Genomic DNA, 20513 nt, shown 5'->3' on the forward strand with positions numbered 1-20513 from the left:
TTTAAATTATGCGATGTATAAAATTAAAATCACGTGTTTATAGTTATGAAATAAATGGTCTGGTTTTTATTCATGCTATTTAAATCTAAAATGAAGCATTTAGAATTATACATTTTGTGGGGACAGTTCTGCGGCTGGGGGCAGGGGAGAGGGAACAGGGTGCTGGGAGGGCAGAAGACAGGGTTCTGCAGCAGGGGACAGAGTGCCAGTGGAGACAGGAATAGGGACAGAGTTCTGTAGCTGGTAACAGGGTAGTGGGAACAGAATTCTGTGGCTGGGGACAGGACAGTGGGGACACAATTCTGAACTGGCGCTAAGCTGCGGGACTTCTGTCCATCCCCGGGAAGCCGACACTACCTCCATTTTCACTGAAGGTAGGTAGTGGGGCTTCTCGGGGGTGGAAGGGAAATGGGGACGGGGCAGACAGGACGCCCTGCGATCGACTGGTCGAGGCCTCACGATCGACCAGTCGAGAGCAATCGACCTGTTAGTGACCACGGACATAGGGGCTGCATCTAGATTGGCATGATTTTCCGGAAATGCTTTTAACGGAAAAGTTTTCCGTTAAAAGCATTTTCAGGACAGAGCATCTAGATTGGCATGGACGCTTTTCCGCAAAAAGCGCTTTTTGCGGAAAAGCATCCGTGGCCAATCAAGACGCGCTTTTGCGCAAAAAAGCCCCAATCACCATTTTCGTGATCGGGGCTTTTTTGTGGAAAACAAATCTGAGCTGTTTACACTGGCCCTTTTGCTCAAAAAAAAAAAAAGTTTTGCACAAAAGGAACTTTTGCCTGAGCGGGAGCAGCATAGTATTTCCGCAAGAAGCACTGATTTCTTACAGTAGGAAGTCAGTGCTTTTGTGGAAATTCAAGCGGCCAGTGTAGGCAGCTGGCAAGTTTTTCCAGAAAAGCGGCTGATTTTCTGGAAAAACTGGCCAGTCTAGACATAGCCAGAGTGGCCAATTTGACATGCGCCACCAAATTGCCATCAGATGGCAATGACTCCACTCCATTACATTCAATAATCACCATGGATAATGTTAAAGGCCTTTTTAAATACTCCACTGCAGCCAAAAGGAGATGAATTGTGATCCTCCTATCTCAACTGCACTATTACCATTGAAGGTTCACTATCAAAATGTTACTTCTTTACCAATAGACTCCTCTGTTGAGTCAATGTCCTCTCAGCCTGCACTCTGGTCTCTGATCTGTCCTTGTCCTCACCTAGTTCATGAATTTTCAAGTGCACCCACCTATCCCTGAAATAAGCTTTTAAAAAGAAAAATAATTAAAATAATATCTTCCTCCTAGTCCTCTCTTTAGAAGCAGTGAACTGTTTAAAAACAACCTAAATATGAGTGATGACTTGGAAAAGGCCCTTTACCTCTAAGAAGGGAATTACTGGCACTCATCAGAGTTTTAATTAGGCTTTTAAATCTATGTAAAATATTTAATAATCTAAGAATCTATTTACCTTGTAGACCTGTCTAAAGTGAATTAACAGTGTGAAATCATGAGGGAATCACCTTGTCATAGCTCTGCTGTCTTCCACAGGCATTTACTCTCTTGCCCTGCTGTATGCAGGAGTGCCATTACCATTACTGCTCTACCAATTTGGAAACTTTTCTCTGACACAAGCAGCCACCTTTCTGTATCCTCCACTGGTGGAGGGAAGACAGTTAAGAAGTTAACCTCCACATCGATACTTCCAGTGACAGCAGAAAAGTATTTGCCATGGATCTCCTTCTGGGCCCGGAGAGGCTGTGAGAGGCGCATACACATAGAGACGCTGCTTTTGAAGATGGAGTTGTCATGCCTGGTGAAAATACAGTAATGGCTGGCAAGTTTCTCTGGGAGACTGAAGAACAGGGTGAGCTATGTTCACTAGGCTGAAGTCCTACACAGTGTTGGAGTCTCCCATGTTCCAATCAGAGGAGAACAGCAAGCAACAGTGTCAGTAGGAATGGGGGGACATTTGGAAGGAAGAGGGACTAAAGGGAGCTGGGGTGGGGGGCTATGGCAGTGCCAGACCAGTGTGAGGCATGCCTCCATACAGCCCCTTTCATCTCCCTGCTGCTTAGCATGGCAACCTGCAGAAGAGCCTCAGGAGCCCTGTTAGGAGCGTGCCCACTTCCTCCTGCAGGGGAATGCCTCAGGTCAGCTCTTACCCACAGTGGGGAGCACTGACTTACTTTCACCTCTGCTCCCAGTGAAGAATATAGAGCCACAGAAATGTAAGGCTGGAAGAGACCTTAAGAGGTCAGCCAGTTAACCTTCTGTGCTAAGGCTCATTACGTCTTGTCCTACCTGTCATTTCTATTGCTGTCCTGTGAGCAATCTCCCTTTTGTCCACATCTTTCTGAAAGTGTGGCACCCAGAGCCAGAACTGGACACATAACTCCATCTGAGACTTCACTGATACTGAGCAGAGTGTGACCATTATCTCTCAGCTCTGAGAGGTGAGGTAGTGAGTTGTGGGGGAATTAATGGTAAGAAGCTACACGTTTTGTCTGAAGTATCACTGGAAGCAACTCTTTCATCCCTTGGAAGGGCTCTGGCTTTAACTTGAGTCTTGTCCATGTTAGCATATTCCTACGAATGAGCTGTTCCTTGTGAAATTGCCACACAAGCTCTAGGGAACCCTTCAAGGATATTTCTGTGTATAAATCATTCATACAGTGGGAAAACTTCTCATTTGCATTTGTTCAACTGGCTCTGAGTGGTAAAGCCACCACTTGTATTCCTAGGAAGGAGAGCTCTACAGTCCCAAGAGCTTCCTCCAAGCAGCAGCCAAAGTTCTAAATGAACAGTAACGCAAAGCATGAATTCTATTTTTTTCTCCATATGAGAGGGATACAGTTCAGAGCAGGTGGCTAGAGAACCCATCTATCTAAAGCAGATCAGCCTCTAAGCAGAGGTTGGAACAGTCTTTAGTATGGGACAGTCTGTAAGACTGATTAGTTTTGTTGTTTACAGATTGCACTACATGATACACCTTGTTAATATGCCTGATGTTATGCACATCACAGGCATGTTAGAAGGCACTGTGCTGTACAGATATCAGTACCTGTGAATGTACAGAAAGATGTACAAGAGGAAATGCACCACTTGGTGGGACTAGAATGGAGCAGTCAGTCTCCCCTCTGACAATTTTCTTTAGCATTAAACAAGATTTTCTGATTGTCTCTTCCAAGCAGTTACTTACCCTTTGGAAACTGGTTCTCTGAGTAGCTGGTGTGGATCCCTCTCTAGATGTGCATGGGCCTGCTGAGTGAGAGTGGATTTATTTTTGAATAGCAGTATTCACTGGAACACCATATTCACTCTGTGTCACCTCATGCTTCCATTTTAGGGCACAGAGTGGAGTGGCTGTGATCCCAGTCCCTGTATTGCTGAAGACTCTGAAAAGTGGTGACAGAGGGTGGGCTGTGGGATCTGTGTTGCCATAGCAGCATCTTGACGTTACTGTAGAACTGTGATCTGCCCTTTCTTCTTCAGGGTTGTCAGTGTGGATCCCACTGAAGGTGACTGGCCACTAGTAGCTCCCTGAATGGTGGGAGTCAGGGGTTTCAGCAATATCGGGCAAATAGTGATTGAAGTACTGCTCTCCTGAGTTTGGCTCCCTTATCAAGTGCATGAACTTAGTGGGTTGCCCTGTATAACTTTATTGATTTCAGAGACCACCATGTTCTTGATGCAGGTGGATAATGCTGGCTGTACTCCGGAGAAGTGTGTTTTGATGTCTGGGGGTCATGCTGGCCAGTCATTTGATAGAAGGTGGATCCTGTGTGATGAGCAGGGTTCTACTAAATTCATGATCTATTTTGGTCAATTTCATGGTCTCAGGATTTAAAAAATAATAATGTTCACGATTTTAGCCATTTAAATCTGAAATTTCATGGTGCTGTAGTTACAGGGATCTTGATCCAAAAAGGAGATATGTGTATGTGAGGGGGAAGCGGAGGGCTTGCAAGCGTATTGAATGTGGGGTTGTGATACTGCTTAGGGATGTGAAATATTGGTTAACTAAATAGTCGAGTAACCTCATGAATTCTTATCAGTTAGTCAACTATTCTATAGTCCCTGGGGGTAGGGCCAACAGCCAGTGCACCCCAGCCTCACTCCCAAAAAGACCCCTGCCACTCCATGCTGTTGCCTCTGTATCAGAGACAGCAGCACCGGGTGCCAGGTGGGAGCTGGTCTGAGGGGGAAGCCAGTTTAAAACCCATCTCCTCTTGTGGACCTGTCCTGTTGTCCTGTGCTGCTGCCTCTGATAAAGAGGCAGAAGCATGGGGTGGCAGCAGCCCTTGTCTAGGGATGGATCTGAGCTCCTGGATCCGGCATGAGCTGGAACTGAGCTGGGCTGCTGGCCAGCCTGCTAAAAAAAATGTACCTGCGGGTGGCGTGGGAGGGGCCAGGAGAATGTGTGTAGTCTATAGCATTAACCTACATGCTTTTGCTTATCAGTTTATTGGTTAATCGACTACACTATTGCATCCCTAATACTGCTACCCTCATCTGTGTATTGCTTTAGGTAATGACAATGTCATCAGTGCTGGGCAGCTAGAGAATGGTGGCTTCTGTCTGGAGTTCCAACTCTAAAGGCAGAGCTGCAGAGAAGTAAGGTAGAATGGAATGGTATTGCTACCCTTCTGCACTGCTGCTTGCAGAATTGGGCCCTTAGTCAGCAACTGCCATACTCTGGCTGCTCTGCTCTGAAGGAAACAGCACAGAAGTAAAGATGACATAGAATGGTATTGTTACATCTACATTGCTACCAACGGGGCATTGCCTTCTGCTGGGGCAACAGCCAACAGCTACTGCTCTCTGGCTTCTCAGCTCTGAAGGCAGGCAGAATAGGCAATACTATGATTCTCCCCCCCCCCCCCCCCAAACAACTTGTGATCCCTTGCAACTCCTTGTAGCATCCCTCCTGTGAAATCTGTATAGTAATAAAGTAAAACCAAGCAAAAGACCAGATTTTACTGCAGGAGACAAAATTTCCTGGTTTGTGACACCCATGGCCAAGAATTTGGTAGGGCTCTAGTGATGAGACAACTTAGCTTTTTAATGTGTTGGATATAGCCTGAAAGCCTTTCTCCTGGTGAGGTGATAGAACAAAGCACTAGTGAGGTCGAAGTATGCAGCTTCTTTCTGCTGGCACTGAGTGTGGCTTTGGGAAAAAAAGCTAGTCAAGCAGTCCAATGGTTTAGGTGGAATTCTATGGAAGGGCGTTTAAGAAAATCTGACAATAAGGGCTCTGATTTCAATAACTCTCTGTGCTGAGATAATGGTCACAAAAAAGAAAACAGTTTTGATGTTAAGATGGTGTACAGACCTCTTTGACAATGTTTCAAAGGGAGGATCCACACACTTTAGAAGGATAGCATTGAGGTTCCAGATGTCTTTGACTGGAAGGCAAGCTCTGAAAGGGAGGCCTTTGATGAATTTTGATAGTGTATAGTGTGTGAACACCAATTCTGAGTACTGGAGTGTAACAAACAGATATTGCAGCAAAGTGAACCTTGAGAGCATTAACTCCTAAACCTGCATGATCTTGGATATTATCCTGGGGATGAGAACCATGAACCAGTCTTGCACATGGAAAGACAGAATGATGGTGGCATGAATTACATGCTTAACCAAAGACAACATATGTAGTTGTTAAATTTCCTCAGATCTTGGATAGGACTAAGCACCCCCCGTTCTTTTTCAGAATGAGGAAATACTGCTTCATTTTGGAGCCAAAGAGGAAAGCAACCACTTCTCTTAACTATGGCAGCAGAAGAGAAACGTATCTAGCTCAGCGTTCACTTCTGCTCTTGTGAGAAGGATCTCTGAAAAGCAAGGCAGGCAGCAAAGAATGGAACTCAAAGAGTGTGACTATGGAATCAGCGTCTTGATCTCCAAAGTCTCAGTAATCCTCATAAGGAACTCCTGGAATGTTTTGAAGTCATCCTTTGCTTGTGTCATTGCCAGTAGATACCATTTTATCTAGAACTGAAGAGTAAAGACCATTCAAAGGTAAGATGAGGCACTGACATTGCTCAGTCTCTGGATCTGACTCTTCCTAGTATTCAGGCATCAGTGGTTTGGCCACGGATGCTGCTGGTGAGAAAGAGCTCTTACTTTTCCTCAGTTTTAGAAGGCTCAGAAAAGTATTTAGGTGGAGCTAAAAACTAGTGGTTTGGATATTTGGAGGTTCTGCCTTTCTGCTGTGACCAGTAAAAAGGAACCAAGACAGGGCTGCAGCCATCCTGCTCTTTATGGTGTCAGATGAGGGAGCACAGGGAGCATAGATGGCTCCCGCCACTTCAATTCAAAAACTTCTCCAATCTTGCATGCTCATGAGGCACATGCATACCTACATGTATTTCCACTACATGCATCTGAAGAAGTGGGTCTTTGCCCAGGAAAGCTTATGCACCAATAAATCTGTTTAGTCTATAAGGTGCCACAGGACTTCTCCTTGTTTATGCAGATTCAGACTAACACGGCTGCCCCTCTGATACTTGCATACCTACAGAGGTTTCCACACTGACATATACTTGAAGAACATTGGGTTAGCCAACACTGTAGAGTAGGGTTCTACAGCATGTTGCTCACTGGTCTCCTCAGGATATGAATAGATGATCTCTTGCAAGTAGGCAGAGAATTATCTGGGAATGTGCAACAATCCTATCTTACAAAGCAACTTGCATTTCAGAAGGTTCAGGGAATCTGTATGGATTGCTCACCTGGCTGTGAAGTCTCTGCAGCTCCTCTAGGCTCTGCCTCAGCTTCCCTCTTTCTCCCTCCATTAATTCCCTCAAGACTCTTGAGTCCTCACTTGTTTGCTTGATCTGTTCTTCTAAGGCATCATCATCACTTCTCCGAGAACTCTGGCAACAAAAGAGAAATGCATCTTGCTCAGCTTTCATTTATAAGTTACAATTTGCATTAGCTCCATACTGATGTGGGGCCAGCTCTAAGAGAGAGAGGACCATGGGAATGTCACTCGGCAAGAGCTCTGATATTTTAGTATACATTTACATAAAAATATGCTGTATCCAGAAGGTTCACAACACAGCCAGTGTATGTCTACACTACAGTGTTAATTCGAACTAACAGATGTTAGTTCGAATTAACTTTGATAGGCGCTACACATGCGAACCGCTAGTACGAACTTAATTCAGACTAGTGGAGCGCTTAATTTGAACTAGGTAAACCTCATTCTACGAGGACTAACACCTAGTTCGAATTAAGTAGTTCAAATTAAGGCCTGTGTAGCCAATTAATTCGAACTAGTGGGAGGCTAGCCCTCCCCAGCTTTCCCTGGTGGCCACTCTGGGCACCACCATGGAAACTCTTCTGTCCCCCTCCCGGCCCCGGAGCCCTTAAAGGGGCACGGGCTGGCTACGGTGCCCGTGCCAGGTGCAAGCCTGCCAGCACCCAGCCAGCAGACCCTGCACCTGGCACGGCTCGAGCCAGCCACCCACTGCCACCCAGCCCTCCGCCTCTTCCCGGGACCAGCCTGGTGGCTCCCAGGAGCCTGGCCAGGTCCGCAAGAGGCGGGCGCCCGCCTGGTCTAGTGCAGACATCGTGGACCTCATCCACGACCTCCGCACTAGGCACAGGAAAGTGGCCGTCTAGGGCAGGATAGCTGCCAGCCTGCCCACCCAGGAGCAAGTTTGCATGAAAATCAAGGTGGTCCACTGAGACCCCCGACCCTGAGCCCTGAGCTTAGAATGCCCGTACTGGGTCAGACCAAAGGTCCATCTAGCCCAGTAGCCTGTCTGTCAACAGCGGCCAACACTAGGTAGAGGGAATGGACCGAAGACAATGACCAAGCCATTTGTCTCGTGCCATCCATCTCCAGCCTTCCACAAACAGAGGCCAGGGAAACCATTTCTACCCCCTGGCTGATACCACTCCATGGACCCAACCTCCATGAATTTATCTAACTTCTCTTTAAACTCTGTTATAGTTCTAGCCTTAACAGCCTCCTGCAGCAAGGAGTTCCACAGGTTGACTATTTGCTTTGTGAAGAACAACTTTCTGTTGTTAGTTTGAAGCCTGCTACCCATTCATTTCATCTGGTGTCCTTTAGTCCTTCTATTATGGGAACTAATGAAGAACTTTTCTTTATGCACCCTCTCCACCCCACTCATGCTTTTATAGACCTCTATCATATCCCCCCTCAGTCTCCTCTTTTCTAAGCTGAAAAGTCCCAGTCTCTTTAGCCTCTCTTCATATGGGACCTGTTCCAAACCTCTGATCATTGTAGTTGCCCTCCCCTCTCCCAGCCTCTCTCTTCCCCTCTCCCACCTCCTTTTCCCAGTCTCCCCGAGTTTTGTTCAATAAAGAGAGTTTCTATTTTTGAACACACGTGTCCTTTATTTTGTACATCAGGAAGGGGGGGCTAGGGAGGGGTAAGTGGAAGGAGGTGAGGGAGGAATGGGGCATGAGCCCCCGATGGGGAGGACTCGGCTGGCTCTGCAGGCTCCTCGGGGTGGAAGCTCTCCTGAAGCCCCTTGATTGCCCCCCCTCCGGATGGCAGCCTGCGACAAGTGCAGCTGGGCTGATGGCCGAGTGGTGTCATGTGCCCAGTGTGGGCACTCAGGGCACTCCAAGACAGGACTGCTTTGCAAGCGGGGCACCCCTGAGAACTGTCTGTCCAGGGTGGGGGTCGGGTCCCTTTAAGCACAGCCCTCGGCTAGCCTGAGACAGCAGCTCCACGCTCTAAGTCCTAATCTGATGCCCTGCCGGCACTGCTTCCGGCCATCCTTAACCCCGGTTCAGGGTCCACTCAGTGAGGACATGCTAGTTCGAATTAGCAAAATGCTAATTCGAACTAGTTTTTAAGTCTTGATGCGCTAATTCGAATTAGCTTAGTTCGAATTAGTGCTGTAGTGTAGAAATACCCCCGGTAACAAATACACAGCAAAGATAAACACACCCAGCCTCTAAGCTTGGGTAGAAAGGACACACAACAGTTGTTTACCTTAGCACAAAGATATATACACACTCCCAAGTCTATAATCCCCTGCCCTCATCTTTGAATACAACCCAGTTCTAATATTTAACTCTTTATACACTTATTCCTAACCAGGTTTCCATGTTTAGGCCTATATACTTTATTTCCATTCTGTCCTGAATAAATACAATCTTGTATTCTCGCTTACCTTTTACAATTCACTCCTAACTCCTACATATATTGTAACTGGTTAGTTAGGAATTCCATTCATGTCTGAGGTTTACATGTACACGTAGTCTGCTGGCTTGTTTCTGGATGTGCCATTCCAGAATGGAATTGCTCTCAGGATGGCTATTTCCTTGTAGAAACACACAGGTCTTGAGAATGAAGTAAATGGAGGGTCAAGATTGAGTCTGAGTCTTTGTTAAAGGCTTAACATTTCCCCATTACTTTTACCCTGTCATGGAGGTGGTCCCAGTCCTTCAAAGAGAGGATCTGCAGGTATCCTCCAGCATGATTCCATGCAATCACCAATTCCATTAACATTCTGAGTTCTGCTTCTATCCTCAGTACTCCAAGGCAAACAGCAGGTGCTATGCTGCTGCAGAACTTTCCCTCTCACATATATATATACACTGGTGGCTTATATCTAGCTCTGGTGGCTTATATCTAGCTCTGGTGGCTTATATCTTTTGTATCTAGCCACACTCTATATGGGACCTGATTTTTGATTTTTCACTCTCACCAATCTCTTTATATCACTGCAGTTTTAATCAGAAATGAAAGTGAAATCGCTAGAAAGTTTGCAATATTTTCAAGATAGCAGAAACTAACAATATCTAGAACTCTTTCAAGAAACTCTGATTGCATTAGTTTCCTAGAGTGATTCCCATACTAGAGAGATCGGAATGAGTATCTAAACAGAGATTTGATACCTTCTGAGGTCATATGCTTAAATCCCTTGGGTTGGCATGTCTAAATGCTAGACTGCTTGTGATATCTGAGATAATTGGAAACGGGTTGCATAACCTGATGTCCAATCTTCAAGGCCATGAAAGAATTCTGAAAACCCACAGAATTAAGGGTTTAAAATAACCCAGCCATACCAGACACTTCCTTGCCTAGCGCCAGCACTGATACTGAACACCTTGCTATGTGTCCAACTCCTTACCGTGGAGTCTGGACCATCCAGAACACTTTGAATCAGTCTCTTCAGCTCATTGAGACCGGCTCGTAGACTGCCAGCAGGGACATCTTTGGCTGATGAGGTTTCTGAAGACTCATCCATGGAGGAGTCTGTGGAGACTGCAGAGTCCGCGCTGTCATTTCCTCTGAGATGAGAACAGAGATATCTGATTTGGCAATAGGCCTCCCAGAGCTGCAGTCTCAGCTGGAACAAGACAGCATTATATTAGTCCATGATTTTAGGGACCCATGAGATTCTATTTTTTGTAGACTTCCAGGATGTGACCATGTCATTAGCTACAAAAGTTTGTTGATGTACCCTAGTCTGGATGCAATATTAATGAAAAACAACAATTACTTATCTAGTGCTTTTCATCTAGAGGTCTCAAAATATTATTACCTGCATTGCACTGATAGGGAAACGGATACAGAGAGATTACTTTATTTGCCTAGTCATACATGATGAGGCAGCATAAAAGACAGAGATAGAACCCAGATTTCTTAACATACAGCCTAGCACCATGTCCATTGGAGTACATTGTCTCACTGAACAGCCAGGATGTGTTTGGCTTTTGCTCTTTTTATGTGTGTATGTGTGCGCACACATGGATTTTAAATGAATTTTACAATATATGTTAGCAATGCAGTCCTTCCTCTCTCTTCTAATTGGTGTGCTTCTGTTTCCCTAGGTAAGTTCACATCAGCATGTGCATGTGTATTAATGCAGTGCTCTATCAGATGAAAAAGAAATCTTGGATGACTACTGTGTGGTTTGGACTATGGGTTTCTTAACTGAAATCAGTAGCAGCTTTGTGGAATGTGGTGCAATTCTTTGCCATTTGCACTAGTCTGCTATGCTTTGTAGCTATGTCCTGTGAATATGTTTACACATCACCATGTGTGCATTCATGTGGTACACATTTACAAAGATTCATACGCTTTCACAGTGGGTAAGGATGATCATACTTGTTCTCTCTCCTGTTCTTGCTCTTCTGCCTCCATGCTCTGCTCAATTTCAGATAGCAAGGATGTGCTGGTTGTGTTAAAACTTTGGAGACTTCTCTCCTCGCTAAGCTCTTCTACCTTTCCCTGGAGTTGCCGATAGGACAGCCGCACCTCCTGGAGCTCCAGTTGACTTTGATGCAGCTTCCAAAGGAAATAAAAGGAAAAAACAAAACTAGTGAATATGACTGAGACCAAGATGAATTGCTCAGCTCATGAAGAACCTTGATGGGAGCCCTGAAAAGAGGTTTCCATGCATATGGGAAAAACAGTCTTTGCTGGTTTGTCTACTTTCTGAAGTTTAACTGTCTAATATTATTACCAAAACTTTAAAAGAATCAGACATGAACTGGGATCTAAAATATGCTGAAGGCTCACAATTACTAGGTTACTTATGCCTAAAATGTGTTATAAAGAATTCCTGAAAGAATTAAGAAAAAACAAGGTAATTCAATATTACAGAAACAACTGAATTTTTAAAAAAGTCACACAACTATTTGTGATTCAGAGATATAATTAAACACTGATCATTTAAACCCCAACATATCTACTACGTCTATAATTTACAGAGAATCATTTCACTAATTTTTAACTCTGGTTATCTGAATGTTTCAGATATCCCTCACAGGGAAGAAAGTAACTTAAGTTTCCTTCAGGTAGAGTTGTACTGTATTTCCCGGGGGGAGGAGAAAGAGGGAGGCCTCAGGACAGGGAGTGCGATAAAACAATACATATAAGAAATTTAAGTGGAGGGTGGGGGGGGGCACTCAGGGCAGGGGGTAGGGATGTGGGTGGGGCCAACAGGAGTCAGGATGGGAGCTTAAGGGAGAGGGAAGGCTCAGGGCAAGGAGCTGGGGGGTGGGAGTCAGGGCTGGAGGGTATGAGGCAGAGCTCAGAGCAGGGGGCTCAGAGAGTGGGGGCTGCTGGAGCTAGGACTGGGTGATGTGGGGATACAGAAGTCTGGGCAGAGGGCTTAGGACCAAGTACTGGGTGTGCATAGGGGTTAGTGTGGGGGGGGCATGGGTGATATTTCAGGAGGATGTGGGGTGTGTATGCTTCAGATGCACATACTGGGTTACTGCTTCTCTTCTTCCCCTTTCCCTCTCAGTGAATGTGGGGAAAGTGCACAGCCTGCATGCATTCCTCTCCCTCCCTGCCATCCAGAGGAGGGTCAGAGGAGGAATGCATGCAGGCTGTACACTTTCTCTGGTATGTGTAGCGGCAACCTTCCTTCTGCCTTCCACCCTGTTGAAATTGTGCATAGGGGAGGGGGCTCAGATCTGGGGCAGTCCCGAACAGGTGGCCATGTCCTCAGCCACCTCCTTTAACTTGTCTGCCTGCTGCTTAATGTGGCAGCCTGCAGGAAGCCCCAGGAGCCAGGCTGGGAGTGTGCCACCTCTCCCTCTGCAGCCGAGTGCCCCAGCCAGCTGGCTTCTTGCTGGAGTGGTGCATCAGCTTACTATCACCTATGCCCTCAAGCCTTTTAAATCAGAGCATATCTGTAATGAGAGGGTGCAGAACTGAGTAAACAACTCAGACACCTACAGTGGAGCACCCACAGGGACACTCCTCAAATAAATATATTAGGTTTCCTGTTACACTGCGGGTACAAAGTCAAAACAGTAAACCCGGTTGTGATGAGTTGGAGCTGCCCCGTTTGGCTGGGGCCAATCCGCCCTGTAGTACTCCACAGTGGCGCATGCGCTCCTGGGGGCGAGCTGGGAGACACAGGCCCCCTGCGCAAACTGCTTGGTGGCTGCGGCCCAGCTGACAGGCGCAGGAGCCAGACCGGGGGAAATCTGAAGCCCTAGGCTACGTCACAGGCAGTAGAATGCCCCTGACCCCGGAGTCAGAGGGTGACATCAGGCAGGGAGACTCCGGGAGGGGATGAAAAGGGAGCCTGGAAAGGAGGGCTGGAAAGGAGGAGGAAAGCAAGGGAAGGGGTGCGCCTCTGGGTCCGGCGTGGTAGGAAGCAACCCAGGGCAGGGCATTTCAGGACTTGCTAGTGGACTGGTGAGTTTCAGGTATTGATCCCACCAGCTGGACAGGATGCTACTAGAGCATGTCCTTAGTTCCCATAATAGAAGAACTAGAGGACACCAAATGAAATTAATGGGGAGCAGGTTTAAAACTAATAAAAGGAAGTTCTTCTTCACATAGCGTGTTGTCAACCTGTGGAACTCCTTGCCAGAGGAGGCGGTGAAGGCTAGGACTATAATAGAGTTTAAAGAGAAGCTGGATAAATTCATGGAGGTTAGGTCCATAAAAGGCTATTAGCCAGGGGATAAAATGGTGTCCTTGGCCTCTGTTTGTCAGAGGCTGGAGAGGGATGGCAGGAGACAAATCGCTTGATCATTGTCTTCGGTCCACCCTCCCTGGGGCACTTGGTGTTGGCCACTGTCGGTAGACAGGATACTGGGCTAGATGGACCTTTGGTCTGACCCAGTACGGCCGTTCTTATGTTCTTATGTTATGTAGGGCCCTGGGCTGGGACCCATGAGAGAGGGTGGGCCCGGGCCCCCCTCCCCTCATTCCCCAGACCGGAAGAAAAGAGGGGCGGTAGGCCCGAATTCACCCACATACCTGAGACAAGGGGGCGTGGTGGGACCTGAACCTATTTACTTGGACCACACAGCTGAATTGAAGGATGTACCAAAACGGGGGGGGGGGGGGGGGGGGTAAAGGGGCACCTTTGTACACCAGTACTGGGTGCAATCACTTTCTACATAAATAACAGGCAGATAGAAATTCATTTGAGACAAGTGTCTAGGAGGTAATGTATGTTAAAAAGAACAGCTTAATCCATCTGTTTACACAGGTAAATTCTGAATTAGCGATAGCCCCTAAGGAAAAAGATTTAAGCACCATTGTGGACAGCTTATTGTACAGTAGTGGTCAAAATAGCTAAGATGCTAGTTTGTACAGTAGGGGATAGAGAGAAGTATGAAAAAAAGATAATAATTCCTCTCCTTGGATACCACATTCTGCAATGGTTCCCTCATCTCAAGAAAGACAGCAGAAAAGGTCCAGTGGAGGCAACAAAATTAGCTAGAGGCATGATGTAGTGAGGGTGAGATCCAGATGTGGAAATATGAAAAAAGACTAGGCATAGGTAGTTTGGAGAGAAGATGCATTCCAAAAGAGAATATATTTATAAATACCATATAACAATAAAAAAGCAGTTGGGAGTCCCTATTAACACTGTCTCACCACAAGATAACTAGAGGGCACTTTCTGAAATTAGGAAGGGGAAAAATAAATGAATAAAAGAAATACTGTAATGGAAATGAAATTTACTTGCTCAAACTGAGGTACAGAGCTTAGTAAATTTCTGATTAGACTTTTATCTATGAATAAATTACATAATTAGAATAAAATTATAGAGGCTGATGAAATTGACAACTGGGAGTGTTAATTATGGCAGAAATAGCCTTTCCTGTCTAAATCACCAGGTCAAATCCAGACCAGGCTGGTGGCAGATTATTGAGCAGCTCTCAGATTGTAATGCTGTTCAACTGCATAAAGTAAATTGGTGGGTCTGTCCAGTTCCACATGGATAGGCATCCAAATTACAATCCTGCCATCACAGCTCACATTAACTAGTCCCAGCCTGGCAAGCTCATGGCAGAGAGTCCAAGGACCAAATGGGTCAGTGAAGACTGAACTCCCTGGACAAAATCTCTCCCTACCTGGATTGAGGAACAGTGGGAGTCAAAGTGAGGAAACTTTCAGTTTCTAGGACTGTTGACCCTGTGTTCCGGAAGAAATTATTTCCTTCATTGACTAGGATAAACATGGTTCTAACTGGATGCATTAGAAGGGATTTTGCACCTCCTATTGAAGAAGCAGTTAAGGCCTAACAGCAGGTACCAGGCTAGATGGTCTATCAGTCTCTTGTGTATCAATTCCTATATTCTTTTGTTCCACTTACTGGCAGAGGATATGGGGAGCCAAAGAATAAAATAGGTGGTATAGCCACAAATCTGCAGTGGATAAGGTGAACTGAGAAAAGAAATAATAAAATATCACTCTCCACTCAGAGACAGACTATATAACACAGAGGTAGCAACTAGTTCAAACTGTACGTGGAGTAATGTTCACTAAGAGATGCTGAAAAATCCATGGGGCTGTTATGTGGAACTTGTGAATAATGAGAGATCTGAGAATGGCTACAATCCTCTACCCAAATTACCCATAGTGTACCCTATTGGAGTCAACCCAAGTAAGAAATCAGCAGAAATGAACCACTTCCTCAGTCTCCATAGCTTCCATTGAAGTACCTGTTTTCCTTGTTCTCACTCCTTGTTCTAATCACGTATTTTCTCTTCCTTTAGTCTCCTCTGTGAGAGTTCCTGTCCTCTGCAGGTCATTTCTAGGCTCTAGTCACTTTGTTGTTCCTCTGTGATCATCAGAGTCATTTTACTCTTCCCCTTGGCCTCCTATCTCCAAATTCTCTTTCTCTTGTAGGTCCCATCCCAGAACCCCTTCTTTATCCCTTCTTAGCTTTCAGAATTTCATTTTCTCTCTCATGTGAGCATTTCTTTCCCCTCCTCCCCCACTCCGCTCTTGCTCTCCTCACCTGCAGATCCTTATCATAGCTTTGTCTCTCCAGGACCAGCACTCGCTCCTGCAGTTCCTCCACAGTGCTCTGAAGCAGATCATTTTCCTCCATCATGGCACTAAGGCGACACTCCAGCTCCTGCTTCCTATCAGTAAGCATCTTAATCTGAAAGGGAAAGAGAACTAGTGTTATGCCCCAGGCTTTGGAAAAAGCAGCAGGAACCAGAGTGGGTCTGTGTCTGCACCTGCATGAGAGAAACACTGCTTCTTTATGCAACTCAGAGCTTAGGAGGAGGTTGAAAGAAAATGCCTCCCACAAGAAAACTCAGTGGAGCAGAGTGGGAGTACAGCTTCTGAGATGCTGGAATGTGCGTTGCCAGGCAAATGTAGAGGGAGGAAAGGGGGAAGAAGAGGCCACTGTGTACCTTGGAATTTCCTAAGAGCTAAGGAAGAGCATGGCCCATCCCTGCCCGGAGGATTCATTCAGACAATAAAACGTGCACAGATGTGAGATGCTAGTTACTCAGCTCAGCTTCATTACTACTCTGTTCCTGGTGTGAGCAAATGTTGGAATGTCCAGGAAGGGCATCCCCCTACATTTGTATATGGCCACTTACTGGAATTTCTAGGGGGGGGGGAGGGTGGAGAAGGGGAAGAGAGAAAGAGCGAGAGAGAGAGAAAGAGCATGAGAGAGAGAGAGAAATAACAAGACTTGCTATGCCCTTTATGGGCAACAGGCAGGAAAGCATGGCAATTGAGCACCCTATTCTTTGCTAAATGTTTAGTTTGACGACTCCCCAACAGGATATAATTTTATGCTTTAAAAAGCAGACTGATAGTTTTGTGCAACAGTTGATATCCCCCAACAATTACTTGTTTTAAAATAGATTCAAGCCTTTCAATGGTCCATTGCAACAAGGGCAGTTGATGAAGGACAATGTGCCAAGAACATTCACTTAGCAAGAAGCTGTATATAGACTTAATCAGTACCAGTAAAGGGCACTTTATATAACCAGGAATACATTTTCCCATCTAGCTGTCTATCCAGGTTCTTATACAGTGCTTACCACCAGGATACCTGTGTGTTGTTGGTATATTTTGTATCCTATCCTACACCATCAGCTGTTCTTCAGCTATGCTTACAGACCTTTGATGTCCCAAATAATTCCTGGTCTGTTCATACACTATCTCAGATGGCTTGGTCTAGCAACTCATGTTCCCTAGGTCAATCTATACCCATACTCTTAGCCCCCCTTCCATAGTGTTCTGGGTCCTTTCAGACCTCTCTGATAGGTCTCTTCAAATTTCCTTTACAGCTACTTGATTAACTTGCTGGTTTTCTACAGCTCGCCCTCCCAACTGTTCCAGATGCATTCCTAGCCCCTGTTCACACGTGCCCCAGATGCCTTAAACCAACTCAAATATTGGTCTAGCCATTCTATGGTTGCCTTCTAGACTCTCCCTTAATCCTCCTCCTCCCCTGCTTTACTATTTTCTAGGTCAGGAGCGGGAAACCTTTTTTGGGTTGGGGGCAGGGCCGGCCTGAGCACTTTTGGCGCCCTGGGCCCAGGCATGTGGCGCCGCCTCCAGGTGCATGGCATGGGCCCGCCCCTGGGGCGCACAGCACATGTGCTGCCCAGCCTGGCCCAGGGGCCCCACGGGTGTGGGGGGAAGAGCACTGCTGGCTGGTGTCGCGAGGCTGGAGTTGCAGGAGCCGGGCGTGTGGCGCCTGATGGCAGCTGTAAGGGACGCCACACGCCCCTTACGGCTGCCATCAGGCGCCCCCCATCCGTTGGTGCCCTGGGAAGCTGCCCAGCTCACCCATGCCTCAGTCCGGCCCTGGCTGGGGGCCACTGACACACAGAAAAATCAGTCAAAGGCTATACACAAGTGAGAAGCAAAAAAGAAAAAAAAAAAAAAAAAGCCCTCACTGATGTGGCTCTTGACTGAGAAGGAGAAAGATACTCCTCACATTCCCCTTGCACATTAGGCCTTGGGTGGTCCAGGCTAGTAGATTTTGTGTGCTCCAGCCCCTTAGTTGGGGCAGCAGCAGGGGCTGGAGCACCAGCATGGGCTTCCCAATGCTGCAGGTGCCCTGAGCCTTGGGGACTGCATCCAGACCCAGGGCCTGAGGTTCCCTACCTCTGCTCTAGGTCTTTTCCAGTACACTTATGTTAGCTGCTAACTTTCCTCCAGGGTCTCTCGGGTACCTGTCTATCTGTCTATCTTCCAAGCCCCATGTTTAGGATTATGCACCTAGTGTACAGATGGTGCCTGGACACAGATTAACTAGATATTCAGCTATCCTGGAGAAATGAAGAATTCTGTATTTTCTGGGGGAATCAAATGTTTGAAAGATGAAGGAATATTGTATCAATCCTGAATATTTACATTTATTCATATGTGAGTAATGATTGCTGAGAAATCTCTTCCCCTACAAGCATGACTTCAGTGAAATGGAGACAAGGAACACAACAGAGAGAAACACAGAACAGAAGACTGCATTTTACATTAGCACTTGTTATAAAACTCAGTAATGAACCACCCGTGAACGACGGTAAAAAACCCCACAACTCTCCTGCAGGCCTTGGACAAGGACAAGGGTATGAGGGGGGGAAATGGGCTGAAAGTGCAAGCCAGGAAGGTCCTTAGCAGGTGGGGCATGCATGGTGATGGTAACGGACATGCATTCAAAACTCAATCAAGGCATCTGTACTTACTTCAAGGACCTGCTGCTCCACACCAAGGGGAAGAGGAAAGGAAGGGAAATGGGGAAAAGGAGGGTAAGGAGAGGAAAAGAAACAGAAATTTAGGAAAAAAACTTTAATTCATTGAAAAATAGTAGGATTTTACAACAGGGTTTTTTCTACTCCAAGTCCTTCATATTCAAGTCTCACATCTTCCCCAAATCACAGAAGGAAAACAAAAAGAAAAATGTTTAGCTCTGGTCAAGATATTCAGAGCTAAAATAAGAATAAAGGATAGCCTCACATTTCCATGCATGCCTCAAATGGAGGACTAAATTTCTGCTTTCTTCTCAGCCATTCAGAACAGCTCCCTTCTCATAAATGGAGTATGTGTTTGGATATGGCCCACTGGAACATACGCACATTTTGCCTGAAAAAGATTCCTCACACTATTTCTTCTGCTTTCCATCCTTTTGATAGGATTATCTATTAGACAAGCTGGGGAGCTATTATTGCAGCAATCAAGAAAGAGGAGAACCTGTGCTGGAGTTGGAACTCTTGGTGAGAGGTAGGGGGGGGCGGAGAAGAGAGAGAGAGAGAGATGCTCCTTCTGAAACATTCTTTCATGACAATAGCTATGCTGGTATGACAGTCACCACTGTAAATGGGGTAAACTTAAGGGCATTTATGTGACTAACACTTTTGTACCTGCAGTGTTGTTATAGTTATGTCAGTCCCAGAATATTAGACAAAGTGGATGAGGTAATATCTTTTATTGGACCAACTTCTGAGAGAGATGCTTTTGGGTTTACACAGACAGAGCTCTCTTTCGGGAAACCTGAACATACCCACATTTTAGCTCCTAAGAGCTCCACCTCACTGTTTCCCCTGCTTTCTATCTTCCTGATAGGATTAGGTGACTGGGGAAGAGCTCTCTGTAAGCTCATAAGCATGTCTCTGTCACATTCAGAAGCTGGTCCGATAAAATATATCACTTCACCCACCTAATAACTTAGGCTATTTTCAAAACAGGGGACAACTCACCTATTTACATATAGGGGATCTGATGGTGTGAACAAAGAGAAAGACAGGTGAACAACTAAACTAATTAGCTCCTTCTAGCCTTTCACCGTCTTTCTTTTTTCTTGCTGGCACAAACTAACATAGATAGATTTGTTTACCCAGTTCAGAGGGGTTCATTACACAAGATTATACCACTGATTACCTTGAGAGACATATCAAACTTCAACCACTACAATGAGAAGGCCACTCACCTCAGCCTGGAGACTTTCGAGACGTACTATATGTTGACTGCTTGATGAGTTCTTCTCCCGGAAGTCCTCTTGCAAGGTATGGACCTTCATTGAGAGCTGTCTCTCTACCTCTGATGCCTGCAGATAGGAGGCCACAATGATTACCCCAAATTGCAAAACATGGGGTAGGAAAAAATCCTGAAAGTATTTAGTATAGTAGAAATCTGAAGGGAAGCCCTTAAATTAATGTTATTTCCCAACAAAGTCTGGAATCATCAGGGGAGGGCATTCTATGAGCTAGCTCAACCCCCATAGAAAGCCACTGAAGCCACTTGAGTTGCGTGGAGTTATTGTGATGTGGTGCAGTCACAGAAGACCCTTTGGGGCTGCTTGCTGGTTTGCTGATAAAGCCACTGACACTCGCCTCCTTGCTCCCTGGGGCCCCTCACCACCTTGTTCTGCTGGGGCAGAGTTCTTGGTCTCCTTCAGCCAAGGCACAGAACTGAGATGAACCCTGCCCCTCAACTGCCTCTCTGACTTCCTGAAGACTAATGCTGATACTAGATCACTTCAGGTTAGGGATGTAAAATTTCAAGGATATGGCTCATCGAATAGTCGATGCAATTTGCATCAACTATCTGATTCATCAATAAGAGCTCTTCCACCTTTGAAGCGTAGCAACGGTCCCAGTGCTGTTGCTATACTTCAAAAGTGAAAGCGCTGCAGAGAACATAGGGCTAGTGGTGGACTCAAGCAGTCCCCCGCTGGACATGTGCTCCTTGTGGTGTTTCAAAGTGGTAGCACTGTATGGAGGCCACAGTCTGCGGGGGAGTCCCCCGCTGACCCTGGGCTCCACCAGGTGCTGCTGCTT

At 46.1% G+C, this 20513-nt stretch overlaps 1 protein-coding gene across 3 annotated transcripts in view; it reads right to left on the minus strand.

Annotated features, from left to right (window-relative positions):
- Positions 1-20513, minus strand: part of BICDL1 (BICD family like cargo adaptor 1) — a 179527-nt gene that overhangs the window by 17924 nt on the left and 141090 nt on the right. For all 3 annotated transcript variants that reach the window (XM_075898124.2, XM_089775211.1, XM_075898123.2), the window contains 5 exons: positions 19664-19780; positions 15722-15868; positions 11107-11286; positions 10127-10345; positions 6737-6880 (listed from right to left, as the gene is read on the minus strand). In XM_075898124.2, coding sequence (XP_075754239.2) covers positions 6737-6880; positions 10127-10345; positions 11107-11286; positions 15722-15868; positions 19664-19780 — 807 coding nt within the window. The remainder of the gene's footprint in view (positions 1-6736; positions 6881-10126; positions 10346-11106; positions 11287-15721; positions 15869-19663; positions 19781-20513) is intronic.

Source organism: Pelodiscus sinensis, chromosome Z, assembly GCF_052426305.1.
Source record: "Pelodiscus sinensis isolate ZL-2025 chromosome Z, ASM5242630v1, whole genome shotgun sequence".
Taxonomy (NCBI): Eukaryota; Metazoa; Chordata; order Testudines; family Trionychidae; genus Pelodiscus; species Pelodiscus sinensis.